At 43.3% G+C, this 27774-nt stretch overlaps 1 protein-coding gene across 1 annotated transcript in view; it reads right to left on the minus strand.

Moving 5' to 3' along the window:
• The window catches only part of sdk1b (sidekick cell adhesion molecule 1b), a 332960-nt gene extending 305702 nt beyond the window's left edge, over nt 1-27258 (minus strand). Inside the window, exon 1 of the mRNA XM_079552609.1 lies at nt 25907-27258. Coding sequence (XP_079408735.1) covers nt 25907-26069 — 163 coding nt within the window. The 5' untranslated portion in view covers nt 26070-27258. The remainder of the gene's footprint in view (nt 1-25906) is intronic.
• Between the last annotated feature and the right edge of the window lie 516 nt (nt 27259-27774).

Here is a 27774-nt window from a genome sequence, read left to right on the forward strand (position 1 = left end):
TTAAATCATCCATCATGTACTTGTGAATGGAGACGGAGCAGTCGGTGCCTCAAAGACGGACAGTTCCTACGCCGGAGATCGCAATACCGCACAATCGTCGCGTGACAAAAGGTTAGGTCTTGTCCCATAGGGCAGACTCCAAAGCACAGAGATACGAACAGCCAGACGTTGGGCATTTTCTCATGTTTATTGTAGAAGAACTTCATTTATATAAAAAAAAATGCACTGGTTTGTTTTACCTTTGAGGACGTTTCGCCTCTTACCGTTCGACAGAAGTAATGATCTTCAGATTAGCTCAAAAACAGTGCGTAAGAGAGTTTCATGGCTAAGCAGTTTCACAAAGTCTAACAAAAGCAAAGTGCAATGTTGTAAAGAATGGCACCAGTGGACTCATTGGACACATGTTCTCTGGAGCGACAAATCCTTCTCCATCGGGCAATCAGATGGACACGGACAATTCTGGGTTTGGTGGTTACAAAGAGAATGGTGCCAAGTGATAAGTGGCACAATGGTGAAAGGGAAATGATGGTGTGGTTTAGTTTTCCTAGAGCTGGGGGTTTGGCCCCTTAAGGCGCATTTATGCTCCCATTTCATACGTAAATAAATCTGTGTGTTCCAAGTAGGGATGCACCGATGCCACTTTTTCTAAAACCTATACGTGTACTTTGAATTAAGTCCTTGCCGATACTGAATACCGATAAGAGTACAAGGCATTTTCTTCAACACTTTTTCACAGCAGATTGGTTAGTTATTAGTTCATTGAATCATTTACATTTCCTTGAGTAAAGCAGCCTACACTTCTAAGAGACGTTATATCAAAATTGTACAAATGGCTTTTTTTCTTTTTCATTCAATATAATTTTTAAAAATGTATCGCACTGTCCATCATAGACAGAACAGCCCATTTCCAAAAGCTCCTCAATGCCTGTGCTTTATTAATTTATCTATTTTTATTTAACAATAGTATTGAGATGTTACTTGAATGGTCTCTTTTCGCCTTTACTACAGCTCCGTGTAGATTTTCTTGTGTGTTTATGACAACTTAGCGAGTTGCCAACAGCATTTTGATTGTTTTGCTGCAGCTCATTTTCGCTCAACATGGACATGCTGTATCTCTTTATTTAGCATTTTCTCGGTACTTTTTAGTCACTGGGTTTTTCAGAAGAATAAACCCCTGGGCACAAAACGGCGTGAGAATCGGCAAAACTGTTAGACGCGAGTTAGCAACATTAGCCTGTGTCTTGTAAACACTGCAGACTCCACGCTGCAGCACGAACAACATTTAGCTCTGGTTAAATCCAGCACAGACTCTGATTTAGGGAGTGTCGTCTGTAATAAAGTCAGCTCTATGTGGAATATTGTATTTCCACTAAAGAATTCTCCAGTTTGTTGCTATTTTCTCTCCTCAGCTGAGAGCTGCGCCCCATTGGAGCACTGGCCACACGTTAAGTGGTATCGGTTTCTGGCATCGGGACCTCATAAATGAGTACGAGTGTGAGTACAAGCATGTGGTATCGGCCCGATACCCGATACTGGTATCGGTGCATCCCTGGTTCCAAGTGTGGTAACTACCACTGTATTTTTGCTTTCATTTGTTTCTAATGTCCAGCTTGTGTGATTGAAACTGACCGCCAGTTGGCGTTGGAAGTGTGTCAGAAAATACGAAAAAGGAGAAGAAATGTAGGCACTATGGCACTACCCTGATGATTTTTTAGAATAGACGATAGAGTTGTAACGCAGTGATGGTTTGCTTGCAAATTGTTTAAATCACTTTTGAGTTGAGCTGTGTGCAGTGGTGTCCCCAGTGGTTAGGTCATGTACTGCTATAACTCTGGTTAAACAAACCGACGGAGTGCAAGGACAGAATCACGCAGGAGACTGACAGAAACCTCCATGCGTCTCGGTATATGTTTTGAGTGTAGAGAATAAATGGGCCTTTAGTTCAGGTTCAGGAACTCTGAATGATTTAGCACCAAGAGGTTTTTGGACAATTGCATTCTCTCAACTTCATGGGAACAGTATCGAATGGCCCCTCCCTGTTCCAACATGACTGTGCATCAGTGTACAAAACAAGGTCCATTTAGACATGAATCAGAGAGTTAGGTATGGAACTCTCCTGACCACAACCCCATAGAACACCTTTGGGATGAATAAGAGCAGAATCCAAGCTAGATAAACAAACTCCTAAACCACGTGGACAGTTTCCTTAAACTTCCCCGTCTTCTGCTGTAGCTGCAAAGCGAGAACCATCATTATATTCATCCCTACGGTCGGTTTAAGAATGGGATGTCACTTAGGTTCATACACGAGTCAAGGCAGGTGAGTGAGTACTTCTTAGCTAATGAGCTCGAGGCACGTCCCAGGGCAGGACAATAGACAGTTAAGGAGCAGAAACCAGGTCAGCATAAACAGAGTTATTGATGCCAATACTCACTACACAATAAAGCGGCAACCCTTCACCGTCCAGGAAGAAAACAATTCAATAAAAACCCGAGCAAAGGACCGTACAAAGCTTTAGACCCATACAAGCGAGTACCAACTCTTTCCATAAACTCCTGTCGTGTCAGTTAGCATCTACTTCCGATTCATGGAGAGCATTTGTATGAAAGAACATTGGTAACTAATGTCCCCAATGTAGTGTTACCGCAGTGTGTACTATTGATTAATATTAATGCATTGTTAGCAGACACAGGCCCAACATCAAGAGCAGCCGGCCACCGCTAAAACAAGTTCATGTCCTCGCATAAACTAGCACAAATCATTCCACCGGGTAATGCGGAAAAAAAATTTGGAGTGCAACTGACCACATGCAACAACAAAAAAGACAAAATGTAGTTTGAGCTTGATCAGAATAGGTCCGATGAGGTGTCTGGACTGAGCATTAATAGCTCTTCATAGATTTGACATTTTGGGGGTTGATGTTTCCACATCACTAGCTTCTTCCGGATTGACGTGGCTTAAAGTTTATGTGTCGCTCGAGGGGGGGGAAACCCTCACTAACATGGAAGCTCTATTTGCTTTGGGTAAGTGGCACACCAGGATATGTCACTTTCAATCTAAAAGGTCTGTGTTTTTTGTCAACCTTACCGTACGATATTTTACCGGATCTTCTCATTGTATCGTCGACATTAGGGCTGAACGATATTGCGATATTTCACTAAACCATTGCAACACGATATGTATGTATTGTATGAAAAGAAGACTTGACTATATCAGGACCAAAACAAGACAAAAATTTGACAACATTTCTAAATGTTAAACTAAATGTGTCAATCTCAGTCTGATTGAGGCTTTCATGATGTTGCGATATATTATGGCTTCTTGCGATATGGATATTGCATCACCTAATATCACGATATTGTTTTGCGATAAGTCGTGCAGCCCTTGTAGAAATGCTACAATTTCTCTGAAGGGTCATGGCTTTTGTGGTTGCAGGGCTTTGGTTGTATCCAAAAGTGTAAAAAACAAAATAAAAATCAATAAACGGAACGGAATGGACTGAATTCAGACAGAATTTCTTTGAGTGAAACTTATAAGCTGTAAGTGAAGGCAATTTTGTCTGTGCCAGTGCTGCCATGTAACTTTCCAAAGCACTCACAGCTCAAACCAAGCAGTGAAACTTGAAAAGTATTACACCAAATATTTCCGAGACAGAAACTTATTTTCCATCCCACAGCACAGACATATTTTTAGTGATGCTTCTTTCGTTGATTAAAAAATGTAGTTTCGTAGCTGTCAAAACGAGACACATTGAAAGTAGTAATGGGGACGGAAGCTATGATTAAATTTCCAGATATTTTCATGGTCTGTCCCAACTCTTTTAAAATCAATGTTGATTGACCGAGAACAAAAGCTGCGATGTAAATGTTTCGTGTGCCATTATTGTACATGTTAGTGTCCACTAGGGCTGCACGATATTGAAGTGACTTACGATATGCGATACGGCTGTGCAATATCGCGATAACGTTATTATTTCGATATTTCACCAAACACGATATGTTCCATTTTTTTCAGCAAATTGTGTCAAAAGAAGACTTAAAAAACACCCAATCAGGACCAAAACAAGGGTAAAATTTGACAAAGCTAGTAAATGTTAAACTAAAACTGAACTTTTACACATGACTTCAATGCATGAGTTTGAATTTGAAAAAAAAAATGGGTCGATCTCAGTCAGATGAAGGCTATGGTGATGTTGCGATATATTGTGGCTTCTTGCGATACGGATATTGCATCAGTTAATATCGCGATACAATATTTTTTGCGATATATTGTGCAGCTCTAGTGTCCACATGTGCTGCATCCTCTGGGTCCAGGTCACTCTTGTAAAAGAGATTGTACATTTCAATGAGTTTTTAACCTGGAGAATTGAAGGTCAAATATAACAGGAAAAACTAGGAACTAAAAACATCAAAACTTTTAATGATGATACGGTAAAAAATGATAGTTTAACTGTTTTACAAATATCATAATTGACCACCCCCTCCTGGAACAGCCACCTTAACGTGGTGGAGGGGTTTGAGCGCCCGAATCCTGGAGCTCTGTTGTCGGCATGGCAAACAGGTCCTCGGTGACGGGTCAGACAAAGAGCGGTTCTGAAGCCCCTAATGAGAGACCAACAGGCCTCGGTTAGAACCATGAGGCCGTCCTTCTGTGGACCCACCACCTGTAGGAGGAGCCATAACGGCAGGTGCAATGTGATTTGGGCAGCTCCAACAGCTGTCCCCACGACCCGGAAACGGAAAAGTGGAAGATGGATAGATGGATGGATGGATGGATAATTGACCACCCGAGCCAACAAATTATCATAACATAAACAAAAGCGATAATTATCTCAGCCTTTTGTCCATTGCATCCATTGTTTTACCTTGAGTGTGGTGTGCTTGTGTGGTGTCTCTGGGGAGGTGGGCAGGGAGAGTGTGAATACGACAATGTGTTCATATTTGTGGGAGGACGTGGCTGTTAGGGAATGTTTTTAAATCTGTAAAGCACTTTGTGTTACATGAAATGTACGAAACGCGCTATATAAATAAAGATTTATTGATTGATGAATGAATTAACCTCTTACCCCCCGCCTGAACCAAGCACATTTTCTCCAGTTCAGCTTTACCCAAATCTAAAAGTAAGTAAGTAAGTAAGTAAGTAAGTAATCTTTATTTATATAGCACCTTTCACAGGCAAAGGCCACAAAGTGCTTCACAACACAGTAAAAGCAGAAATTACATACAATATAAAAAAGGGGTCACAGCAACACAGAAAACATAGCAGCCCAAAAGTAGCTAATTAAAAGCTTGAACAAATAAATGTGTCTTAAGTTTGCATTTGAACGAATCAACAGAGTCAATACAGCGCAAAGAGGGTGGAAGCTTCTTGACTTGAGAGTTTATAGCCAATAGGCCAGTGTGACACCTCATTTGAAAGACCTACAAAACTGATTGTAGATCTTTTTGCTGCGTTGTCACCACGTTTATGTCACATTTGTGAAGCGTTTCGTCATTTTTTTATATCGTTAGCCACATAGTGTAATTGCCTTAACTAATTTTTCCACTGTTTTTGGAAAACATGTAAAAATATTTTTATTAGGAAACACTTTCTTTTATTGCCATTTTAACAATACAAAATGACTTAGGCAATTATGCTATGTGGCTAACGTATTTTATTTGTATTTTTTGTGTATTTTTTGTGTATTTTTTGTGTATTTTTTGTGTATTTTTTGTGTATTTTTTGTGTATTTTTTGTGTATTTTTTGTGTATTTTTTTTGCCGCTTTTCCATCACTTTTTAGACATGCTTCCTTGTTGCCGACAAAGCATACTTATTTGAAAAATTACAAGCCACATTTTGTATTTTGACTTGGGTCGCGGGCCTGCCACAAAAGCATAACAACGTGTCCCGAAGGGTTGCTAACGGCAGCTCTGACCTGCCCCACGCACTTCAAGCAGCAGATGGCGATCCCTTTTCTTCTCCTTTCAATCTATCAATTCACTAACTTCATTACCCCCCTCCATCTTTCCAAATCCTCTTAACCTCCCCCCCTGTAGCACCCAGACGCTAACTTGCTAGCACACTTTCACCCCCTCCCCTCCCCTCCTCTCCCTCGCACACATTCTTTCCACCCCCCCCCCCCACCTATTCCAATCCCGAGTAACCCTTAAAAGTATTTGGCCCGGCGCGCCATCTGTGACCCAGTGAAAGCTCCCTGGGTGTCAGCGGCTGTCTGACCTTTCCCCCTGAAACCCTCTTTCTTTTCGGGGCCGGTCCGATCGTTTGCAGAAACATCCCAGCGCTCGCTCCCACACCGCGCCGTGGCATCTCGCACGTATCGACCGCCGAGCGCCTGGGTAAATGAATAGGGCAGGGTAGCGCCTTTTCGCACTCGGCCGCGGATCAATATCGGTCATATCAAGTCTTGGCGGGAACTTGGCCGCCGCTGCATGTGTGCTGCTGAATTGGGTTTTCCGGGTTGTTTATTTTCAGCAGCGTTGGCAGGAGTACGCGAGCTACCGTTACTACAGTATTTAGACTGTATAAGGAAACCGGCAGATACATGTCAAATGGTTCGGATGAGTTGATACTGAGGCGAGACCCAGCAGGTGAAAAGGGGGAGGGGGGATATTAATTTATGTACAATACAATCCATATTTGTATGTTTTAGTATAAGAAAAAGGCACTTTCAGCATAAACATTTTCAAAATTGCCTCTTTTCAGTGACAAAATGTTTTTCTTTTCCTGACAGATTAGATGCAAAGATTTTATTCTATTTTCAGAGGGAATTACAGGTAGTTTTAGTTTGTGGAAAAAAATCTGTACAAATTTAAACTTCGCCTTGGGTTTGGGTTCAAAACTCAATAAACCAGGCTGGGAATGAGATATTTTGAAATACTTATGGGGGGAAAAAAAACTTTCGAAATCTTGACTTGAAAGTTTGGAGTCTGTAGAGGCTACTAAGGTGGAAAAGTTGATGCAAGAGTGCAATAAAACCTCCTTTAGAGAAAACAGGCTTTAAAGTTTTGGAACGTCATATCCAAATCTCAAAGTGTATTGACAATACAGCCTTTATGCCAGTGTGACACCTCATTTGAAAGCCAAGACCTAGTTTCTAAAACAATGTGTAGGTCAGGGGTGTCCAAACTATCTTTATCAAGGGTCACATATCGAAGAGTTTACGGCGTGGAGGGCCAAAGATCGGCGGTCAGTGCAGTCAAACATTCACCCAGGTGTATTTAAGGCAGGTTTAAACCATGTCCTACACCTTTATTTAGGCTTGGAACCTTAATGCCAGCTCTGTCACAAGAAAATGTGTGTTTTTGAGGTTTTACAGCAGTACTAAGGAACTCATGCCCCTAGCATACCATGATTTTTTACTCATTAATTGTCATTGAGAGTAAATACTACGCTGACAGAAAAAACAAAGGGACAAAGGGATATTGTACAGCCAATTACACAATGGAGATAGTTTTTTTTTCACTTAAACAGTATTTACAGCCAAGTTTAAGTGGCGCCAGCCCAGCTAGCTTTGCCCGTTAGCCTTTTAGCTTCTTCGTCGTGATTCTATTGTGTGTATTGGGGCCTCCGACCCGTAGGCAGCGAAGTTGCAATTGGGGTTTTCTGGCCAGAGACACCAGGGGGAGATGAAAGACCCCCCCAATCATCCCATTAACACTTGTATTACCCCCAGAGGGACTACGGAAAGGATTTATTAAGGGAAACAAATTACGTAGTACTGCTTTAATCGTGTAGAATTATAAAACTTCCAGAAAAAGTATTGTCTCTGGAGATGTGTGCCAATTCAACAAGCCTGAGTAACACCAAACAATGGTCTGAGGTCCGCATTTGTTCCCCTGGCTGCACTTTGGGCACCCCTGGTGTAAGTGAAACACAGCTTACATTACATTTGCTGCCCCTAACTGTAATCTCGACCCTGACCCTGGCCCCCTGATCAGGGGGAAGGCAAGTAAGATGTTACAGTAGAAAATGATCAAGAAAGTAATACAATGTTCTTAAACTATTTGCAAAACAATTGTACAGCCGTTCATACTAGAACATGTAAACAAACTTACAGTTAACTTATAGTGAACCGAAACATCCTGGACACAGACGCTAACTTGCTAGCACACTTTCACCCCTGCCCTGAGCCTGGCAAAGATGTCACGCTGCACACAAAACAAAACAAAACAGAACAGGTTGTGGCGAGGGGCAGCGCTGATCTGGAAAGTAAGCGGGTCATTGGCTAACAGTGGGATTATCACCAGTGGCTGTGAGCAACAATACCATGCCCTCCCTCCCCTCCTCCGCCATCATGTCCAATACCTTAATCCCACTACCCATCCAACCATGATCGCTACAATAACAATCATATTTACAACGGGAGCGCTAACCCCGCCGACCCTCGTCCCCCCCACCCCCCCACCAACGCCCCCGCAATACAATCACGCTCCAATCTAGTTTATGGAAATCATTTGTGGCGAGGACAATGGCCCTAATACCACATTCAACACGCATCCTAAACTAATAGCCGAGCCGGCGCGGCGATAAATCTCGCTCCTGTTTAATATCTCCGCGTCTACATTATAAAAAGGACGCGGCGCGGCTAACGGGTCGCGTTCGGGGCGGCGGCGCTTTGAGAGGTGACGGACATTCGCTTTTTTTAACAACGGGGGCTTCAATGTTGTTTGTAATGTTGTTTTTTTGGGGGATCTTTAAGCAAATTGCAAAAGGGCTGAAGTTATTTAGCCGGCACGATATCCTCTGCAAACAGCGCGTCCTGCCTCCGACCGCGGAGATGCGCTACGAATAAATTAGAATCAATGTGATTTCAACGTGTGCACCATGAATTGTTTGGATTTTGAAGCAGAAATTGCAAATCTCCTGGCAGTAGGAAATGTTGTTGCAGCCCTAGCTGTGCTTTGGTTCATTTCTGCATGTTGACTTTTCTTTTGTGAGTGTTGAAAAGTTGAGTCGTCGTTAAAACCTGTTATCAAATCCTTCTCCTTATGTTATTGGGTATTTTATTTCAATTTATTTGTAAAACCGACGTCTCTACCTTTAACTTTGAACCAAATTGCTGTTGGGCCAAAGCATTTCATGTTAGTTGTGGTCCAAAGTTATTCCTATATAAGTTGAGACCATTTACCATTCCTAACTGTCCGAACATTCGTAGCATCCCAGTTCTTCACATGGACTAGTTTATAGTCACATTTCACCAAAGGCAGGGTCACTTTTTAGGGTCACTTTAAATGTCCGGGTTAACAGTGCTCTAAAGAAGGACAAAACTGATTTTTTTCCCGTTCCAAAGGGCCTTTAAAGCTCTTTTCTGTGCAAAACATGGCAAATCTCTATCACCTTTTGTCCCGGGGGTTTAGCAAAATTCAGCCGTGGGTCAATATTGGCCATATCGGCAGCATTTTGGCCGATATGTCTTTTTTGGCCTACTAGAAACAAGAGTAAGACAGTCTCGTACTTCACCACAGAGCTTTCATTTCAGGTTGGTGGTGCAGATTGGTGCCCCAAAATAGGTCAGAATTCTCTCTTCTCACAAAAAGTTTTATCTTTCTTCCCTATATAGAGGTTGATACTGAGAGAGAGGTTATGGACCCCCTCGCAAACGAGATGGCAACTCATACTATTTGAAGGCATTTAAGAGCACTAGACTAGGGCTGGGCAATTTATTTATTTATTTTTCTTTAAATCTCAATCTCTATAATAGTCATGGGACTTTACAATCGGCTGTTTCTGCCTTAGGAGCTGCTACCTTAACCAAAAAAATTCACGCAGTAGTTGAAGTGGAGATTTTTAGTTTCCTCCCTTGACATCTGAGATTTCATGTCAGAGTATAAAAATGACAAAACGTACGATGCTTATTTCATGATGTTTAGTCCAACAGTGAGGCGGAGATAACCAGGAAGTAGCAGCTACATCGCTTCACAAAGCCGTCTTTCCCGCCCGCATTCATTCACATTGACAGATTTTACAGCCACGTGTCCTGTGAAGGGTCCCCGAGCTGACGCTATAATACAAATATGGTATTTTTCCTTCTGAGAGACGCCCGGTACAGAAGAGAAATGTGCCGTGCACTCTGTAAACTTTAGGGCTGGTTTTCTCAAAATGAGGTTTTTATTAAACTCATGCAACGAGTTAGCCACTACAGTAGCTCCTCCTATGGACTTCCAGTCTTGGACTTAAGAGAGATTTTTTTAATATCTAATTCCCAGCCTGATTTATTCAGCTTTGAACCCAAAAAAACAAGGCAAATTTTGAGTTTCTACACTTATTAGTTTATTCAAAATCTAAACAAGATCTAAAATCCCCTCTGAAAAAAAATCTTTGTTAAAGGGACAATAGGGAGTTTCAAAATGTTAAAACTAAGTATTTTCCTCCCCCTACATGTTCCAGCCATGTCCTAATGTGTAGAATGAGCTCAGACCTGTTCACCACAACTGACCACACTGGGTCCGAAGTGCCGTCATGCATGAGCGTAATATAGAAGCTGCAGTTACACATACGACCTGAGGTTGCAGTAGTGAGCATAAAATGACAAACTTGCATCTAGTAATACTAGCTGAGACCCGGCCTTCGGCCGGGCCTCGCTAGTCTCCACATTTGATATTCTGAGATTGTGAGTGATTACAAAGAAATGTCCAACCGGTCACACAGTTCAGCTGTAGACCAGTGGTTCCCAACCCATTCCAAAAACTATGGCCACTACAAATGTTTAAAATAATGAATGGTAAAAATAATTTCAAACAAACTGCAATTTGAGTGTTTGATGCACCCGCACTCCTTTCTTATAAACTACAACAACAATATGTTCGCTAAACTCGGGGAATAGAAGTCAAGAGACAGTGTGATAATTATGGATAAATATTAGGGGTTCAGCTCTAGCGGTTCGGTTCACAGTGCAGGACCTGTGGTTTGGTGCATCATGGTAGTGTGCAATCAAAAAAACAATAAGTAGGTTTTTAACTGAAATAGCCTAATGATCGTTGTTAGACAGTATTTATAACTTTACAATAAAATTGGCAATGCGTTCAAAGCTGCTTTAGAGTAAAATGTACCTCTGGGCTCACAATACGTGAAAGCAAAATAGAGAACAAATGGTACAGCAGCAACGTAAAAAAAAAGAAAAAAACTACTCAGTGCAGGCCATGCGCTCGTTAAGTGGTAGTGTCATTTTCGCTTTTACTCACACGGAGGATAAATCAGTCGGAGCAGCGCGTTTGATTAGAGGCTCGTGTTTGAGCAGGGTTTGGGCAAAGTTTTGCGTGTACTTTTTTTGGGAGACAAAGCTTTGGAGACGGAATACGGCCAGGATTGGATGTTACGCTATAATAATGAATTATAAAGAACCACAGCCTCGGTCACTGCAGGAGAGAGTTAAACAAAGACACGCAGATGTGTTTTGGAGGATGTAACTGTACCTGTGCGGAGCGTCTACAGCTGCAGGTTAGCGGTGAGTGAGATGACACACATCGCCGTGTTTGGATGCGCGTGCACACATACGCGCGCACACACATACACACACGCACGCACACACCGCCCTGTTTGGATGCACGCGCGCACACATACACGCACCGACGCACACACAAACGCGCGCGCACGCGCACACACACACAGCGCCCTGTTTGGATGCGCGCACACGCACGGCAGTCAGATCTCATGCACTCGCGTTGTTGTGACGGCGGGTTGTCCTCGGACAGCAGCACCGCGGTCCATATGTACCCGTGGTCAATGCCCGCGGGCAGCGGGACCGCAACGTGGGGGGCGGCAGCGGATGTAGCCCCCAGCACCAACCACGCACAAACTCACTACTGTCGCCAGGCTTCCTGGTGTTCCCAAACGGTCTCCCATCCCAGTCCTAACCAGGCCCGTCCCTGCTTAGCTTCAAAGTCGGTATGGGAAATAAACATGGCGGCGCCCAGGCGGCGGCCATTGAGATAGCGTTTTCTATAATAGCGTAGCTGAGACCCGGCCTTCGGCCGGGCCTCGCTAGTCTCCACATTTGATATTCTGAGATTAAGAGTGATTACAAAGAAATGTCCAACCCGTCACACAGTTCAGCTGTAGAACAGTGGTTCCCAACCCATTCCAAAAACTATGGCCACTACAAATGTGTAAAATAATGAAGGCAAAAAATAATTTCAAACAAACAGCAATTGGAGAGTTTGATGCACCCGTGCTCCTTTCTTATTAAGTACAACGACAATATGCTATGTTATATGCTAAACTCAGGGAATAGAATTCAAGAGATAGTGGAATAATTATGGATAAATATGAGGGGTTGAGCTCTAACGGTTTGGGTCACGGTGCAGGACCCGTGGCTTGGTGCATCATGGTAGTGTACAATAAAACAAATAATGAGTAGGTTTTGAACAGAAATAGCCTAATGATCGTTGTTAGACAGTATGTATAACCTTACAATAAAATTGGCAATGCTTTCAAAGCTGCTTTAGAATAAAATGTACCTCTGGGCTCACAATACGTGAAAGCAAAATCGAAAGCAAATGGTACAGCAGCAAAGTAAAAAAAAAGAAAAAAACTACGCAGTGCAGGCCATGCGCTCGTTAAGTTGTAGTTTCATTTTCGCTTTCACTCACACGGAGGATAAATCAGTCGGAGCAGCGCGTTTGATTAGAGGCTCGTGTTGGAGCAGGTTTTGGGCAGGAGAGACTTAAACAAAGACACGCAGATGTGTTTTGGAGGATGTACCTGTACCTGTGCGGAGCGTCTACAGCTGCAGTTTAGGGTGAGTGACGATGGCGCACAGCGCCCTGTTTCGATGCGCGCGCGCACACACATACACGCCTGCGCACGCACACACTCACACACACACACACACACACACACGCACGCACGCACGCGCACACAGCCCTGTTTGGATGCACGCGCGCACACATACACGCACGGACGCTCACACGCGCACACACACAAACGCGCGCGCACACACACATCGCCCTGGTTGAATGCGCGCACACGCACGGCAGTCAGATCTCGTGCACTCGCGTTTTTGTGACGGTGGGTTGTCCTCGGACAGCAGCACCGCAGCACCGCGGCTTCCTGGTGTTCCCAAACGGTCTCCCATCCCAGTCCTAACCAGGCCTGTCCCTGCTTAGCTTCAAAGTCGGTATGGGAAATAAAGATGGCGGCGCCCAGGCGGCGGCCATTGAGATAGCGTTTTCTATAATAGATGTCAAGAAAATAAAACCACATTGCTTAGATTTCGCTGCAATTGTGGCCAATTGTATGCACAAAATGCCTTATGTTTATATGACAGAAAACTTGCAGTAGCGATGTTCAGCAAAAGTTTCAAATTGATATCACTAAATTATAATTTTTGCAGCGTTTCACCTTACATGAAACTGGAAGAAAGCATTTGTTATCGTTTGAGCTGAGCTTTGTATAAAAGAGGTTTTAATTTCATGAATAAACTCTACGCGTATTTATTTTCATTGTGGAAAAAATCTAATAAAAAATCAAGGTTGAGCAACAAGATCTGGATATTTTTTTCTGTCATATTGTCCACCTAATAATGGTATTAAGTGGCTTTCCCCAAAATCTAGTCTTCTCATGCATGCGAGGGAGGAGACACTCAATCCACGAGTTCGGGAAAGAAAGTTGAAAGAAAAAGCTGTCTTCCCCCCCCCCATGCATAAACATTATCCCAACTTCTAAACGCACGCCCGCGCAACACTAAGGAGCTTCCAAGGCAGTTACGAAGCATATGTCCTCTTTAAAGTTACAACAGCAGTTCATTTTCTGCCTGAGTGAGCGGGTTACATGTGTTTAAGTGGCAGCACGGCGGATATGAGAAACCCTGCTATTCATATAAATGGAAATGACCGGCAGCAGATTTATCGGACGTGCACTTAGCTAATTTGAATGGCAAATTTGAACATGCGTGTGTGGCTCTCGGACCATATTGGAAAAACCCTGACTTTGACTAATATGGGCGGACTCTGGCGCAATGTGGAGGACGAAAGCAGTGGGTGGGAACGTTTCGGGGGGCATTAAGTGGTTCATGGTTGGAAAATATGAGGAGAGAATACAAAGAATAGCAAGAAAACGGCAATCTCAACCTCTTAACCCAGTGCATTTTCTCCAGTTCGGCTTTACCCAGATCTAAAAGCTTCTCGATTGGAGATTACAGCCTCATTAGAACGATCTACAAAACAAATGAAGCTCTTTTCTCGCTATGACTGTCACGTTTTCTTCCTTTTAGGTTGTGTTCATCACGTTTTTCTTGCTTTTTTTGCTTTAGTATGTAAGTAAAGTAAAGACAACCCATCAACCAAAAGCTTTCCTAAATAGCACAGTCTTCAAGTGCTTTTTAAAGAGGGACAAGGGTAAGTCATTCCACAGTCTGGGGGCTATAGGACAAGGAGTTTTAAAGTGGGTCTTTAGGAAAGTGAGGACCAGAACTTTGAAGTCGATTCGAAATTTGACAGGTAGCCAATGAAGATTTGACAAGACAAGGGGTGATGTGGGCTGATCTGGGTGTACCAGAAGCCGAGAAGCAGAATTCTGCACCACCTGAAGTCTGCTGATAGCGGGCTTGTTCAGGCAGGTGAGGACAGAATTGCGGTAGTCAAAACGAGATGAAATCATGGTCTGAATTTGAAAACATCCTCCTGCTTTTTTGGGATATTTCTCATGTGATAACAATCGTTTTTGGTCAGCTGACAAGCGTGACCCTCCAAGGACATGGCCTGATCAAACATAACCCCAAGGTTTCTGAGGCTGGTTTTAACGGGCGAGCCCAGAGCACCATGGTGGCTTTTGATCAGGAGAACCTTCTTGTCCGGAGCAATGATCAGAGTTTCAGTTTTGTTAGGATTGATCTGAAGGTAATTTGAAGAGAGACGGTTCTTAATGCAAGTCACACGTTCCAAAAACATAGACAAGAGACGAAACTCTGAGTCACATAAGAAACGAAATGTAGCCAAAACGCCACGCAAAACTGGAGAAAATGTGCTCAGTTAAGTTGGGGGTTAAGAGGTTAAGGAGGTTCCACAAAAACATAATCAAACTCCACCGAACCGCAAAGCATTCCTCTGTAGATTTGGTTAAAGAAACGGGAAAACTCATGTTACACAGGAGTAGAGTAAAAAAAAAAATGCTTTCAGTGGAAACCAGAAAGTCTATTAAAAAAAAACAGCACGTACACATCCATGCAGGCTCTGGCGGAGAGGACGAGGGGCGGGAGGTCGTTCTCTGGCTTCTCCCATGATGCACTTCTTTGCATAACTTTATTTAAGGTTCTCTGGGTCATGGGGGGTGTTACAATAAACGGATTCCACTTAAATTGGCAAATGTAATGAGTTGGAGCCATGAGTAAAAAGTATGTCCAAGAAATCGACCCAACTGCTCATTAGAGTTAATATTAGGGAGCCATGAGTCACTAAAGCATGTCTGCAGGAGGGACATAAACAGCGCCAGATAGCGATTGTGGAGTGATGGTGTAACTGCGGCTCCATAGTCATTAGGAGGGCAATATCAAGCGAGTATTTGAGACCATTTCTTCTTCTCAAACACTGAAGAGGCACCAAGAGCCCCCCCCCACACCTGCAGCACATTGAAGGCGTCACAAGAGGCGCAGCAGGAAACAAACAAGGAGGTATCCGGGCAAGAGTCACAAATCTTCTATCCCTACTATTGTTCTGACTAATGTTTATTCACTGGAGAATAAGATGGATGAACTGCTAGGCTTTTCCCAGAAGATGGCGAAAGACTATAGTGGGGGAAGTGGAAGGAGGAGCTGACCCGTGCAGGACACCACCCTCTGAGACAGGAACAAACCCAGGAGGCGATGCACCATTTCAGAGGAGACGGAAGGCAGCCAGCCTGTCCTCCGGATACTCCAGTAAGCTTCTGACTTGCTTACTTACTTACTTACTAGCTTACTTACTAGCTTGCCTGCTTACTTACTAGCTTACTTGCTTATTTGCTTACTTACAAGCTTACTTGCTTACTCACTAACTTACTTACTAGCTTACTTACTTGCGTACTTACTAGCTTACTTACTAGCTTGCTTGCTTGCTTACTTACTAGCTTACTTACTTGCTTACTTACTAGCTTACTTACTAGCATACTTACCAGATTACTCACTAGCTTACTTGCTTACTTACTTGCTTACTAGCTTACTTACTTACTTGCTTACTAGCTTACTTACTTGCTTACTTACTAGCTTGCTTACTTGCTTACCTACTAGCTTACTTGCTTACTAGCTTGCTTACTTACTTTCTTACATACTAGCTTACTTGCTTGCTTTGTTGCTTACTTGCTTGCTTACTTGCTTACATACTTACTTATTTGTTAAGGCTGTGCAAAGTGAGCCTGTTCACGGGGGCCCTTTATAGTTGGGGGCCCCAAGCAGCTGCCTGCCTTGCCTACTGGTAAGCTGCGCCCCTGAGACCAAATATACAAAAACAGTCACCAGAAAAAATCACAGACGCCATGGCTGACTGAGCATTTACATCCTATTAAAGGAGAAGAATTTTGCACATGTTAAAGTTGCAGTGCATTATTTTTTTTTGGCTGTGCATGAAAAAAAAAAAAAAATTCTCAGTGAGGCGCCCTGTCTAGAAGAAATACTAAAGCGTACTAAGGGGACTTTCCTGGTAAGAAATAGTATTTATAAATGGTTCAACATAGCAGTTCTAGAAATATACACTATTTTTACACCTATGCTGATTGTTAATGATTGTTAATTAATTGTTAATCTACAATCATTGTAGATGTCAAAACTATGTATTTATTAACCTGTTAAGCCCTAGCCGTTTTTGAGGACAAAAACACCCAAAATGAAATCTCAAAGGTAAACCAAGAATGGCTCTTCAGTAATTCACTCCATATGCATGTTCTTGGTGTCTATGGACAGCTATGGACCTGAGGAATTCATTCCCAATGTTAAAATTATTGATTGTGTTACTATGGCTGTGTAAATTAGGATTAATCTAGAGTAATTTGTACTTTTTTTAACCTCCGCCTGATGTTTTATGATATATAACAATGGGTAACACCATGTTTACACAGATTCTATGCACACAAATGCCTTTGGTTATCTAAAGTAACTTGCTGACTACACCTCTACCAAATTTTATTTGAATTGGATGAATGGAAGGGCCTACACACTAGGTTTGAAACATGATTTTACCAGGCGAACCCTTCATTTGGCACAAAATGGCACATTTTGGCACAATGTGTGCCAAAGGTTTTTTTTTCCACTTTCAAAGTAAACTGGTTGAATATTTCTACTTATGAGCATTATCTGAGTCAATTGCCATCTAATGGTGCTTTTGGAAAGAATATATAGTTGGCGCATCATCAATTACCACCATTGTGCACAGTAGAAATTCATACACATGACATCAAACTAGATTAGTTTGTAACCAAATGAGTATTTTTACTACAAGAACTCTCACAAAATGCCATAAATGTCAAATAACAATAATCATAAACATCAATATTATATAAAACATCCATATAAAAGGTAATAATAACTGTCAAATATGTACAAATATATAAAAGGTTGATTCAAACTTAATAAAATAAAATCTCATATCATTTCACAGCACAGTACAATAATTGGAGAAACTATAGAACAATTGTATGTGCAAATTCAGTTGACAGATATATACAAAAAACATTCAATTGGATTCAAACAGCCATTAAATCAATATTTATGAGAAACTACAGACATAACACAACTCTTTTTTACTAGTGATGGGCGAGTAAAGTCTTGTAACACAGCAAAAAAGTGCTGTAGCTAGTCCCTGAGCTGTTTCATTCTGTTTGAACAGTGATCTCTTGTGGACAAACGTTATTACTTCTTTATTTATTTATTTACTAACTTAATTACTTCTCATAAACACGACTGAAGCACCAACACGAGTAATTTTCTTTGTATTGTGGGTCTGTGCTTCACGGACTAATTTTGGCACTATTTGCTGTAGATGGCGCTCCTTTTGTTTCCCTCGCCTGATCAGCTCCACGCCTGCTTTTGTATCTGTTCAAAAGAAGGACCCTTGTGAAGAATAAGAAAATACAAAATGTATTCTGGCCCACAGTCAGAATAAGCCAATGGAAAATGGGGGAAATACAGCACATTTATCTATGACTAATGATTTACATAACTATACGGACAAGAAAACCTCCGTTGTTTAGCGCCTAGCCACTAAAGGCAGCTCAGTGAGACGCTCTGAACGATGACCCGCTTTGAGACACGATACGCAAATCACAGAATGAAGCAGTTTTCGAGACAGTCACGTGACCAGGTGTTACTGAAAGAGAAGCAATATGGAAGTAAGTTTGTCAACATTGTCAACAAGGTCTAAAACATATATAAAATGATTATATATTATATAAGAAATATAAGTGCTCTTTCAAATAAAAGTGCCTATAGCAGGATCTTGCATAAACATGTACCCTTTAAACAGTGAGATGTGTGGCAAGAATGGATTAGGGGACACGTTCTATTACAAAAAGGTTTATCCTTAATTTTTGCATGGACACGCCGATGCATTTTGAAAGTACAGAGTCTTTGTTTGCCCCCGCCAAAGACTCTGTACTTTCAAAACACATCGGCATGTCCATGTAATAATAAAGGACTTTTAAACTTTTTTGTAATACAAAGTGCCCCTAATCCGTTCTTGCCACACATCTCACTGTGTAAAGGGTACATGTTTATGCAAGATCCTGTTGTCCTGCTACATTAAAACACCATTTTGCTAACAGCATTTACATTTACAATATTTACATTTACAAGCCATGAAACTCCACAAAGCAGTTCCTTCCAGGAACAAAGCAGAGAGACACATCACAGCTGGAACAGTAAACGGGTGTCTTGATGTTTTGCACTTTGTATCCTGGCATCTGCTTTGCCTTCTCCTTCTCTTTAGCAGCACATACCACACACCTTCTCCGCTCAGATGAGCTGTCTCCTCTGAACATTGGCATGCATGTGCTGCGCAGGGTGGGGCGGGGTGCAGAGTCTGCAATTAGAGCTTTGGCTTGCGCTACCATCTCCGTCATGAGAGCTTCCCGGAACATCTTGTGGGTCATGAGGGATGGAGACTTGTTCACACGCTTGTACAGGATATAGCTGTTGACTACCGCTATGTCAATGAAATGATAAAAAAAAGTTTTGTACCACCTCATGGTCTTATTCAAGACGGAGTAGTATTGAATAAGGGCATCGGACAGGTCAACTCCTCCCATGTAGACGTTGTAATCCTTGATGGCATCAGGAATGTCCACAGCCGTCCTACGCCACTGCCCGTCTGCCCCTTTCACCCTTCTGAGAGCAGCATTCCCGCTGTAGGCGCTGTGAAAGGTACTGCACGCGTTTACGACCTTTGTGTCCATCCACCGCAAAAAGAGCAGGTTGTTTTTCCTGATCCAGCGCATGTCTCCTCTTTGTGGCCTGATTGGGAGATCATTCAGGGTTGTTTTGGGAAAGCCTTTCCTGTTGGTTCGAATGGTGCCACATGCTGCAGTGTGGTTCTGTGCAAGCTTGTGAAACAGAGGCACACTTGTGTAAAAGTTATCGACATAGAGTCGATAGCCTTTCCCCAGAAGCTCAAAGTTCAGCAAGTCCATCACAGATGACACACTGAGGCCCTCCTCCGCTTGCCTCTGGACCCTGCACTCTTTGTCCTTTCCCTGGTAAACAAAAAAATTTGAAGTGTAGCCAGTTTCCGAATCCGCCAAAACAAATAACTTGTAGCCAAATTTGGTGGGCTTATCCTTCATATATTGCCGAAATCCAATACGGGCCTTGCTTGCAACCATACGCTCGTCAATTGTGATGTTTTGGTTCGGTTGAAAATGGGACTTGCAGGCATCAACAATCTCAGTGTAGAGGGGTTTAATTTTGAAGAGCCGATCATACTGGGGGGTTCCTTTTTTTTTCTCATTTTCTTCATCTTCAGCCAAATCAGAGAGATGAAGGGACCAAAAGATGGCTTCAAACCGGTCCCTGGTGATAAAAGAGCGAGGAAAGGGGAAGTTGTAGGGAAAGGTGGTTTTCCACATGTCAGACCTTTCGTGAGTGTGCACCAAACCAGAGTAAATGATAACAGCTAAAAACACAAAAAAAGTGTCCGGAGACAAGGGGGACCACTTATATTTTTTGCCGCTTGCCAGTCGCCTTGCTGCATTTTCATTAGTATTCTTCATGACAGTGCGCAGCACCCTGTCACTAAAGAACAACTTGAACAGGCTTAAAGGAGACCAGCTCACGGTGCCGTCAATTCTTGGGCCTGGAGGATGTTTGGGCTCAAAGGGTGGGCTTTCCGGTGCAACATCCGGGTCTTCTTTGGTGCGCCATGCCTCCCCTGCATCTTCAGCAGCCAAAACACGCCTTCTCGCTAGCCCTCCACAGCCTTGGGCATGGCCTCTTCCACGCCTTCGGGCACGGCCTCTTCCACGCCCCCCTCGTGTTATCCCAGGTTCAGGGGATGCAGGACTGGAGGAAGATGAAGTGGATGGTACCCTCTTCCGCTTAGGGGGTGCATAGTCCTCATCATCTCCAACATCATCACTGTAAGAAAAATAATCACCATCAATATAAATAAATTACATCAACTTCTGATTTCAGACAAGATATGAGTATTAGATGAGTATTGCAACACAAATCAGCACACTAACCTCAGAAAGAGAGGAGACTCTGCACCACGGTGGGTAGATGGAGCTCCACCGTTCTCCTCTGCTTCATCTTTCCCCTCTGCTTCATCTTTCCCCTCTGCTTCACCATTCTCCTCTTGATCACTTTGGAAATAGGACAAAAAAAGGCAATTGTTACCCAGTAATTGATAATAAAACATGCTGCGTGAATTATTTAGTGTATGAAATAGAAAGCAGGGAAATGTAAGATCAAAATAAAAATGCAACATTTTATTGTAGTACTAGGATTCATTAGTGCATTTTCTAAACATTTTATTCCTTTGTTTTCATTTGTTTTTTCACAAACACTCTTGAATAGATACAAGTAACTGTGAGGATAAAATAAATCCATACACAATTATTGATGAGGGAAAAAAATGAATCATATTCTCCTCCAAAATAAATGCTATTGATTTTGAATAATTCAATATTTGTAAAACGTCTTCAATAACTACTTTTTATCATAATGTCTATTGTTATTACTATTTTTATTATTACTGTAAACATATGTTGTCATTTGAGCGTCTTGAGGGTCTTCACGGAAAAGTAGAAAGTTGCAGACACCACATTCTACATCACATACTAGTAACAAGCTTGGCTAGAATTTTGAGTGAAAGACAATAATTATGCGTGTTATTTTATATTATACTATCTGAAAATACATAATGTACAATAATAATAATAATAATAATAATAATAATAATAATAATAATAATAATAGTAATATAACAACAAACAAATAAACTTACTTGTAAACAGGTACATGCAAGATGAACGCCTCATCTTCTGACCGCTCATCATCGTCGTCCGAACTGTCCTCCGTATCAACCGAATCCTCCACTTCCACATCGGACCGCCTCTGAACCTCCGCTAAAATCTCCGCCATGTCCCTTTCAATGTTGTACATCTTCTTAGCCATGACTTCGAAGAAATAAAACTAAATATTTCGCGGAAACTCAACAACAAAACCTCGCAGCAGTCGCCAAACCGAGGGGGAGTACGTGCGCTCTGTTCACTGTTTCGCGCCGAAGAAGAGAGCTCACGGAAGCGGAAATAGGGCGCAGTGTTTACGCGTTCCCTTTGCAACACCGGGGTGTTGTAGTTTTTAGAGTAATTGTTATCATTAGATTCAGTGACTTCTCCCCTTTCACAGGACTACAAACTTAGCTGTACGTGGATTTCAATGGCAACGCAAACAACGTCTTTTCGTACAAAACCAAAGGTTTTCAAAACGCTCTTTTGCGAACAACGGGGTATAAAAATGGCCTGTACAGATAAATATGTGCATAAAGATTAACATTATGGTTTGTTTTGTGTGCATTAGGGTGTACACTTTGCTTAAATTAAAAAAATAACTTCGTGATAAGTTTTTAAGATGTACTCCACAGAGGTTTATGATGCAGTACCTATTTTGGTCCCACAGGTGGGACCGTCGGGCTTAAGGGGTTAAACACAATAATAAAGTTTGTGTTGAAACCACTGCTTTTCAAGGACCAAGCAGATAGTGGAAGTTAAGTTACGTTGGTAGTTAGCTGTTCTGGGGTCGCTGCTGTTGATCAGGTGCAGGTTCAGCAACAGTATGTGCCCAAAAGAATGAGATCAGCCGCTTAATTCTTCCCTGATGGCACGAGCATATTCCCAGATAGCAATGGGCTTACATCGTGAAAGGAGCAGGAGAAATCGTTTTCACATACACGGATTGGCCGCCATCACATTATCACACTCTCCCATCATCAATACAAGATCCGAAAAATGAATGCGGCACTGGATCTTATCTGTAATCAAAGCTCAAGGCGCTACGACCAAATATCAGAGCGTGGGAACTTCGTTTGTAGTCACTTCTTTGAGGAGTCGGGCGGTGTATTTGACCGCTAGTAGCTGTACTTTCCCTCAACGAAACCAAGTTGATGACCACCGAAAAAAGGTTTACAAATGTCATTAAGTATTTGCTTCCAAACAATGTGTCATATTTCTTTAAATGCTTTAGTTGTATTATCAGCTCCAGGTACGTCTTCCAAACGCTTGTACGCCACTACGAACTCAGTCAATTTCGTCAAACAAACGCCCTTTAAAAGAACAAAATATCCTTTTCAAAGACTATAGCACTCCTTCTCCTCCGCTCCATCCAGACAGCGGGGTAGCGGGCCAGCTCTCATAAATCACGCTCGGGTTGCAGTTGCTCCACTGTCGCAGTTAAAAATGAGCTGTCAGTAGAGTTTACAGACAGTGCGCGCTCCCACTGTCGCTCAGCCCCATCCACCGGCCCGGCCCGGGTCGCGGCGCTATAAATGGGTCGTCAAGCACATCAAGCCGCGAGAGATGACTTTCCAGGGGAGGCGGGGGTGGGGGGGGAGGCGGCGGTGAATGCAAAAGCGTGCGCGGGAGAGCAAAGAGGAAGAGAGGGGAGTGGCCCGTATCAATCAGATAAGGTCGTCGCTATTTTTAAATGTAAATGGAATGTAAAAATCTTAATCCAGTCCTCGCTTCTACTGCGCGATGTTTCAAGGGGAGAATCGTAGCTACAACCAACGTTTGTCAGAGAGTTTCAGGCTGAGAAATCATAGAAACGCCTTTAGCTATATGAGCAAGAGCTGTACGATTAAAAGGAACAGGCCACGTTTTTTCCATACTGAGATATGTTCTTACTTGAGCTTAGACGAGTTGATGCGTACCTGTCTGGTCTTTGTGCGTGCCCTCAGTCATTTTGTTAGCATTTGGCCTCTCCCAGCATATTCCAATAGCTACGACGCTCTTCCACGGGACGCGCAAAGACCAGGCAGGTACGTTTAACTTGTCTAAGCTCAGGTAAGAACCTATCACAGCATGGAAGAACTGTGTGCCCTCAGTCACGCAAAAAGACCAGAGATGTTGCTAGCATTTGGCATCTCCCAGTATATTCCTTCAGCTCCAAACGGGGTCAAGTTAGAAGGGACCAAGCTCTTGCACGGGCCAGACAGACCAGACAGGTACGCATCAACTCGTCTGAGCTCAGGTAAGAACATATCTCAGTATGGACAAATTGTGGCCTGTTCCTTTAACCTCTATTGAATTGATATTGAGGTTTTAGCTACTGCGATTACCTAACCTCAAGGTGTTGAGGTTTTTTTTCTGCCTCACCGTTTGAGTGATAGACATGTTCTCCAATCAGAATGAGCGAGCCTCGCCTCCTTTGGCTGCTGGTCAATCAGAAGTTTGTCTAAACAAACTCCATGCCGTTTCCGCTCATCGCCGTATGCGCGTAGCATTGTATTAAACTGCGTCTCAATGAAACATCTTCACAGACAGTTTTTGACGTAAATATTAAGGTTCATTAAACAAGCGTCGTTTTGCAGCCTGTGATTCAGAGAATGTGTTTCATGCGGCTGAATGGGGAGAAAGAGTGTGAGAGCCACGTTTCTATTAGAGCATTATTAAAACCACGCATGATTTGAACATAAAATTCCTCTTTGCCTCTCACAGATTTGCATGAAGCTGAAATGTAATAATTGCAATAACTAATCGCAAATCGAATCGCAGTCACTATATCTGTCTGAAAAATCGCTATTAGGTTTTTTTGGTCAAAATCGTGCAGCTCTAATCTGATTGATCGTTCCATCCCCATACAAATGAATGAAGCCAGGCCCTATACTAAAGTATGGTGAGGTATGATGTGTCAGAATATAAGTTCTATGGTAAATATAAGATGTTTAATGGGCTTTGGGTGCGTAGACAACTCCACAAAAAGCAGAAACTTAATGGAATATGGATAATCATTGAGCTCAGAGGCCACTTATATATGCCAACTCTAATCTTAAGTAAAACACCAAAGGTTCAGGACATTCATTAATGATTTCTAACGAGGGGTTGACCTCACCTAAACGTGGTCGCTGGGTTGACAACAGCTGAAAACATCTTTATCGTTCACATTGACGTTTGATGGTTAAATGTTAACGGCTACAAGAAAACAAAAATCATGAATAGGCTAACGAGAACTTTCTCGGACTAGCCGGCGTGCTAACCTTCTTATTGTAAGACCCACGACCTGCGTTTCTCAAAGCAACTTACAATTTTCCCCAAGTCATATTTAATTTCCGACTCTCACGGTCGCTTAGGATTTCAGCCCTGCTTGTGTACAATACATTCCATTGTTACAGTTACACAAAAAAAATAAGCAGTAAGTGTCAAAACTAGACTAAACAGTAGAAAATTCTGATCAAAACGAGGCTAAAATAGAACTGAAAACCAACATGTAAACCTTAAACTTGAAAACATGAATTACCAATTTAATTTGCCTGAAAATTCTCGTTGTGATAGTCTCCCAAAACCGCCCAGCCAAAGTGGTTGTAATCATTTCTCAGGCCAAATGATGTAGGTTGAAGGGAGTAAATGGATTGCATTACAAACAAACAGAACTTGTGAACATTGTCCTTTTGATTTTCTGACTGTGCTACCAACAGAAAGGACATGTTCTGTTTGATAATACTCATAGTTCTATGTTAGTCTTATTTTGGTCCTTTCTTTTTACACAATTAGATTTTTTTTTTTTTTTTTAAAGCACTGATCCATGGATTGTGGTGTCACTGAATGTAGGTTGCCTTGTCATAATAAAAGAAAAATCTGTATAACACACAGTGAGACTTCCCCAGGGACAAAGAAGTGTTGCAGAGTTGCACCATGTGACCTGAGGCTGAGGAGACACAATCCCTGAGGTGGGACCATCTCTGTCTGGGAGCGCCCCAAGAGAATCCCCGGGACAGGCGGTTAACTCAGCCCTGCTCTGACACTATGTGGGCACAGCGCTGATGTGACAGTGCATTAGGATCCTTCAACACAGAAGTGTAATAGTCTTACAAAGGCAAAGTAATCAGGGTAACTAAATATAGCCTGACCCATGACATCTTTCAGCTCAGTTTGAACCCAGGCAAACCATAACAACCAGTAACAAACAAATGAATCAATGGGCACAGATGGCCTGACTCCCGAAGGTAACCAACAAACTACAATAAAAGCACAGTTGTGCCATTTTCGATCCAAGGGGCTCCGACACGGTTTCAGATGTAAACAATGCAACAGCAGCAGCATCACAGGTCACAGAGGTGCACCTACATGCCATTCACATCGATCTGTCCGACAAATGTCAGGCACAATTAAAGGCAGCACGGAGCCCCAGTGATTTATTCCAGGAGCAGAATTGGAGGTGGATTTACAGCGCGTCACCCTGTGGCGCACAGTGTGACATTTAGATTAACTGCTGCGGAGAGTACAGCCCTTACCTTGACCGTGCAACATGTGGCAGCAGCTGCCCAGGAGCAGCAGCACGAACACCTCCACACACCGGGTCCCCCGGCTCCTGGTGACCAAAGACCCATGCGTCATCCTCGGACAGCGTGGCGCAGTTCCCTCCGCTTGCTCTGGGCAGTCAAATCCAGATTTCATTTCCCCAGAAAGGCGAATAGTAGGACACGTATCCGTGTGTGTAGTGGTGAGATCACTTTCTATAAAAGAGCCAGTCGGACTCTCCACAGTAGTTTCCCCCGTTAGGGCTCACAGATCCCCGCCGCGTTCAGCTCCAAACTCCGCCGCAGACTGAGAGGGCTTCCCACTCCTCCAGCTCCACAGAATAACCCGATCTTTATCCAGCCACCATTTCATTTAGACTCAGCCACAATTAATACATGTGAGTGTGTTGTGCACTTATCGGCTTACTCCGCTGTATCGACACAAATCCGCCTGTTTGGATGTCTTCAGCGGGGATTTGCCCCGAGGATCATTTGGCTGTTCAGTCACTCCGTGTCCGTATTAGCAGAGGCGATCAAACCTGTACATTATCCAGCCGAGCGCGCGCTCTCTGCCCCGAGCGCGTGCTCTCCTCTAAAATCAATCCACTAATAGATTGTTTGAATACTCCAGCCCTCCTGAGCGCACACCGGGCTGGTCCCAGGCCGCTGGAGAGGAGCTCCGAGCGGGATGAAGTGGACACAAGTTGGCCGAACTGAAGAAGAGTCTGCGCGGTGGAAATATATCACTCTCCACACGCTGACACGAGAGAGGCTCACTTGTCCTAAAGCTCTGCGTGTCACATTACACCGGGGCAACGCACAACAGGTCCGCTGAAAGCACAAAGAAATCCCACAAACGGCTCCAAAACGAGCACTTTTTTAATCCACGGAGAGGTAAAATGCGCCGCGAGCGAGACAAAAAGTGACCTCAGTCTGAACCGTGGCTCCGCTGCCAGCTAGTGTTACCTCCACACTGGTTGTGCTGCGACACCGGATCCCTGTGCCTTTTAGCCAGTTAACTCCTGCTCTCTTTCCTCGAGAAAGGCGACGTCAGACTGGCTCAAGCGCCGGCCACAGTCCGCCTGTTACTCCGGGGAGTTTGTGAAGCTTGTTTGACGCTGTATTCCCCGGAACCAGCCGTTTGAATCGATGTGTCTCCCTCAAATGAACACCTGCCAGCCCGCCGCTTTCTCCCTCTTCTCAGCGCGCACACACAGCGAGAGAGAGAGAGAGAGAGAGAGGGCTCGTATACTTTCCTTTTTTCCTGTGGGTCTCCACAGAGCGCGTTTGGCCGCACTGGAACAACTTTTCCCACTCTTTTCCTACGCGCAAACTCCAGATGACATATCGCATTCGCCGTGTGGCTAACTCAAACGACTAAAACTTATTTTCACTATCATCCGTCTGCTGTGATTGGCGCAGCGGGCAGCTCCCTCTCCTCCCATTGGGCAGCGAGGGGGAGAAGGGAGGGACGCAGCGGGCTCCCAAGCGTGGTCTCTAGCGCCCCCACCCCCACCCCCAACCCGCCGCCGCCACCGAGTGGAAAAAATGATTCGGCGAGAACTGTTCACCAAGCACCAAGAGGCTAAGATTTCAATTTGTGAGTATATTTTTGGAGGCCGCGTCACAGGATGGTGTATTGTGAATTGCCTGGGAAAACTGGTGGAGAAAACCAGGGTTGTACTGTCATAGTGTTGCTAATGTAGCGTGTCGAGTGCAAGTCGGGAGGGGAGGCAAAACATCTTTGGAGGTGAGGGTGCGCTCCGTTTATTATGAGGAAGAGAGAGAGAGAGAAAAGGCGGGAACAACTTTTCCAGAGGCGATAAGGTGCAGTGCTGAGGCCCGAAGAGAGTGGTTCGAGA

The sequence above is a fragment of the Gobius niger genome (assembly GCF_951799975.1).
Source record: "Gobius niger genome assembly, chromosome: 3".
Taxonomy (NCBI): domain Eukaryota; kingdom Metazoa; phylum Chordata; class Actinopteri; order Gobiiformes; family Gobiidae; genus Gobius; species Gobius niger.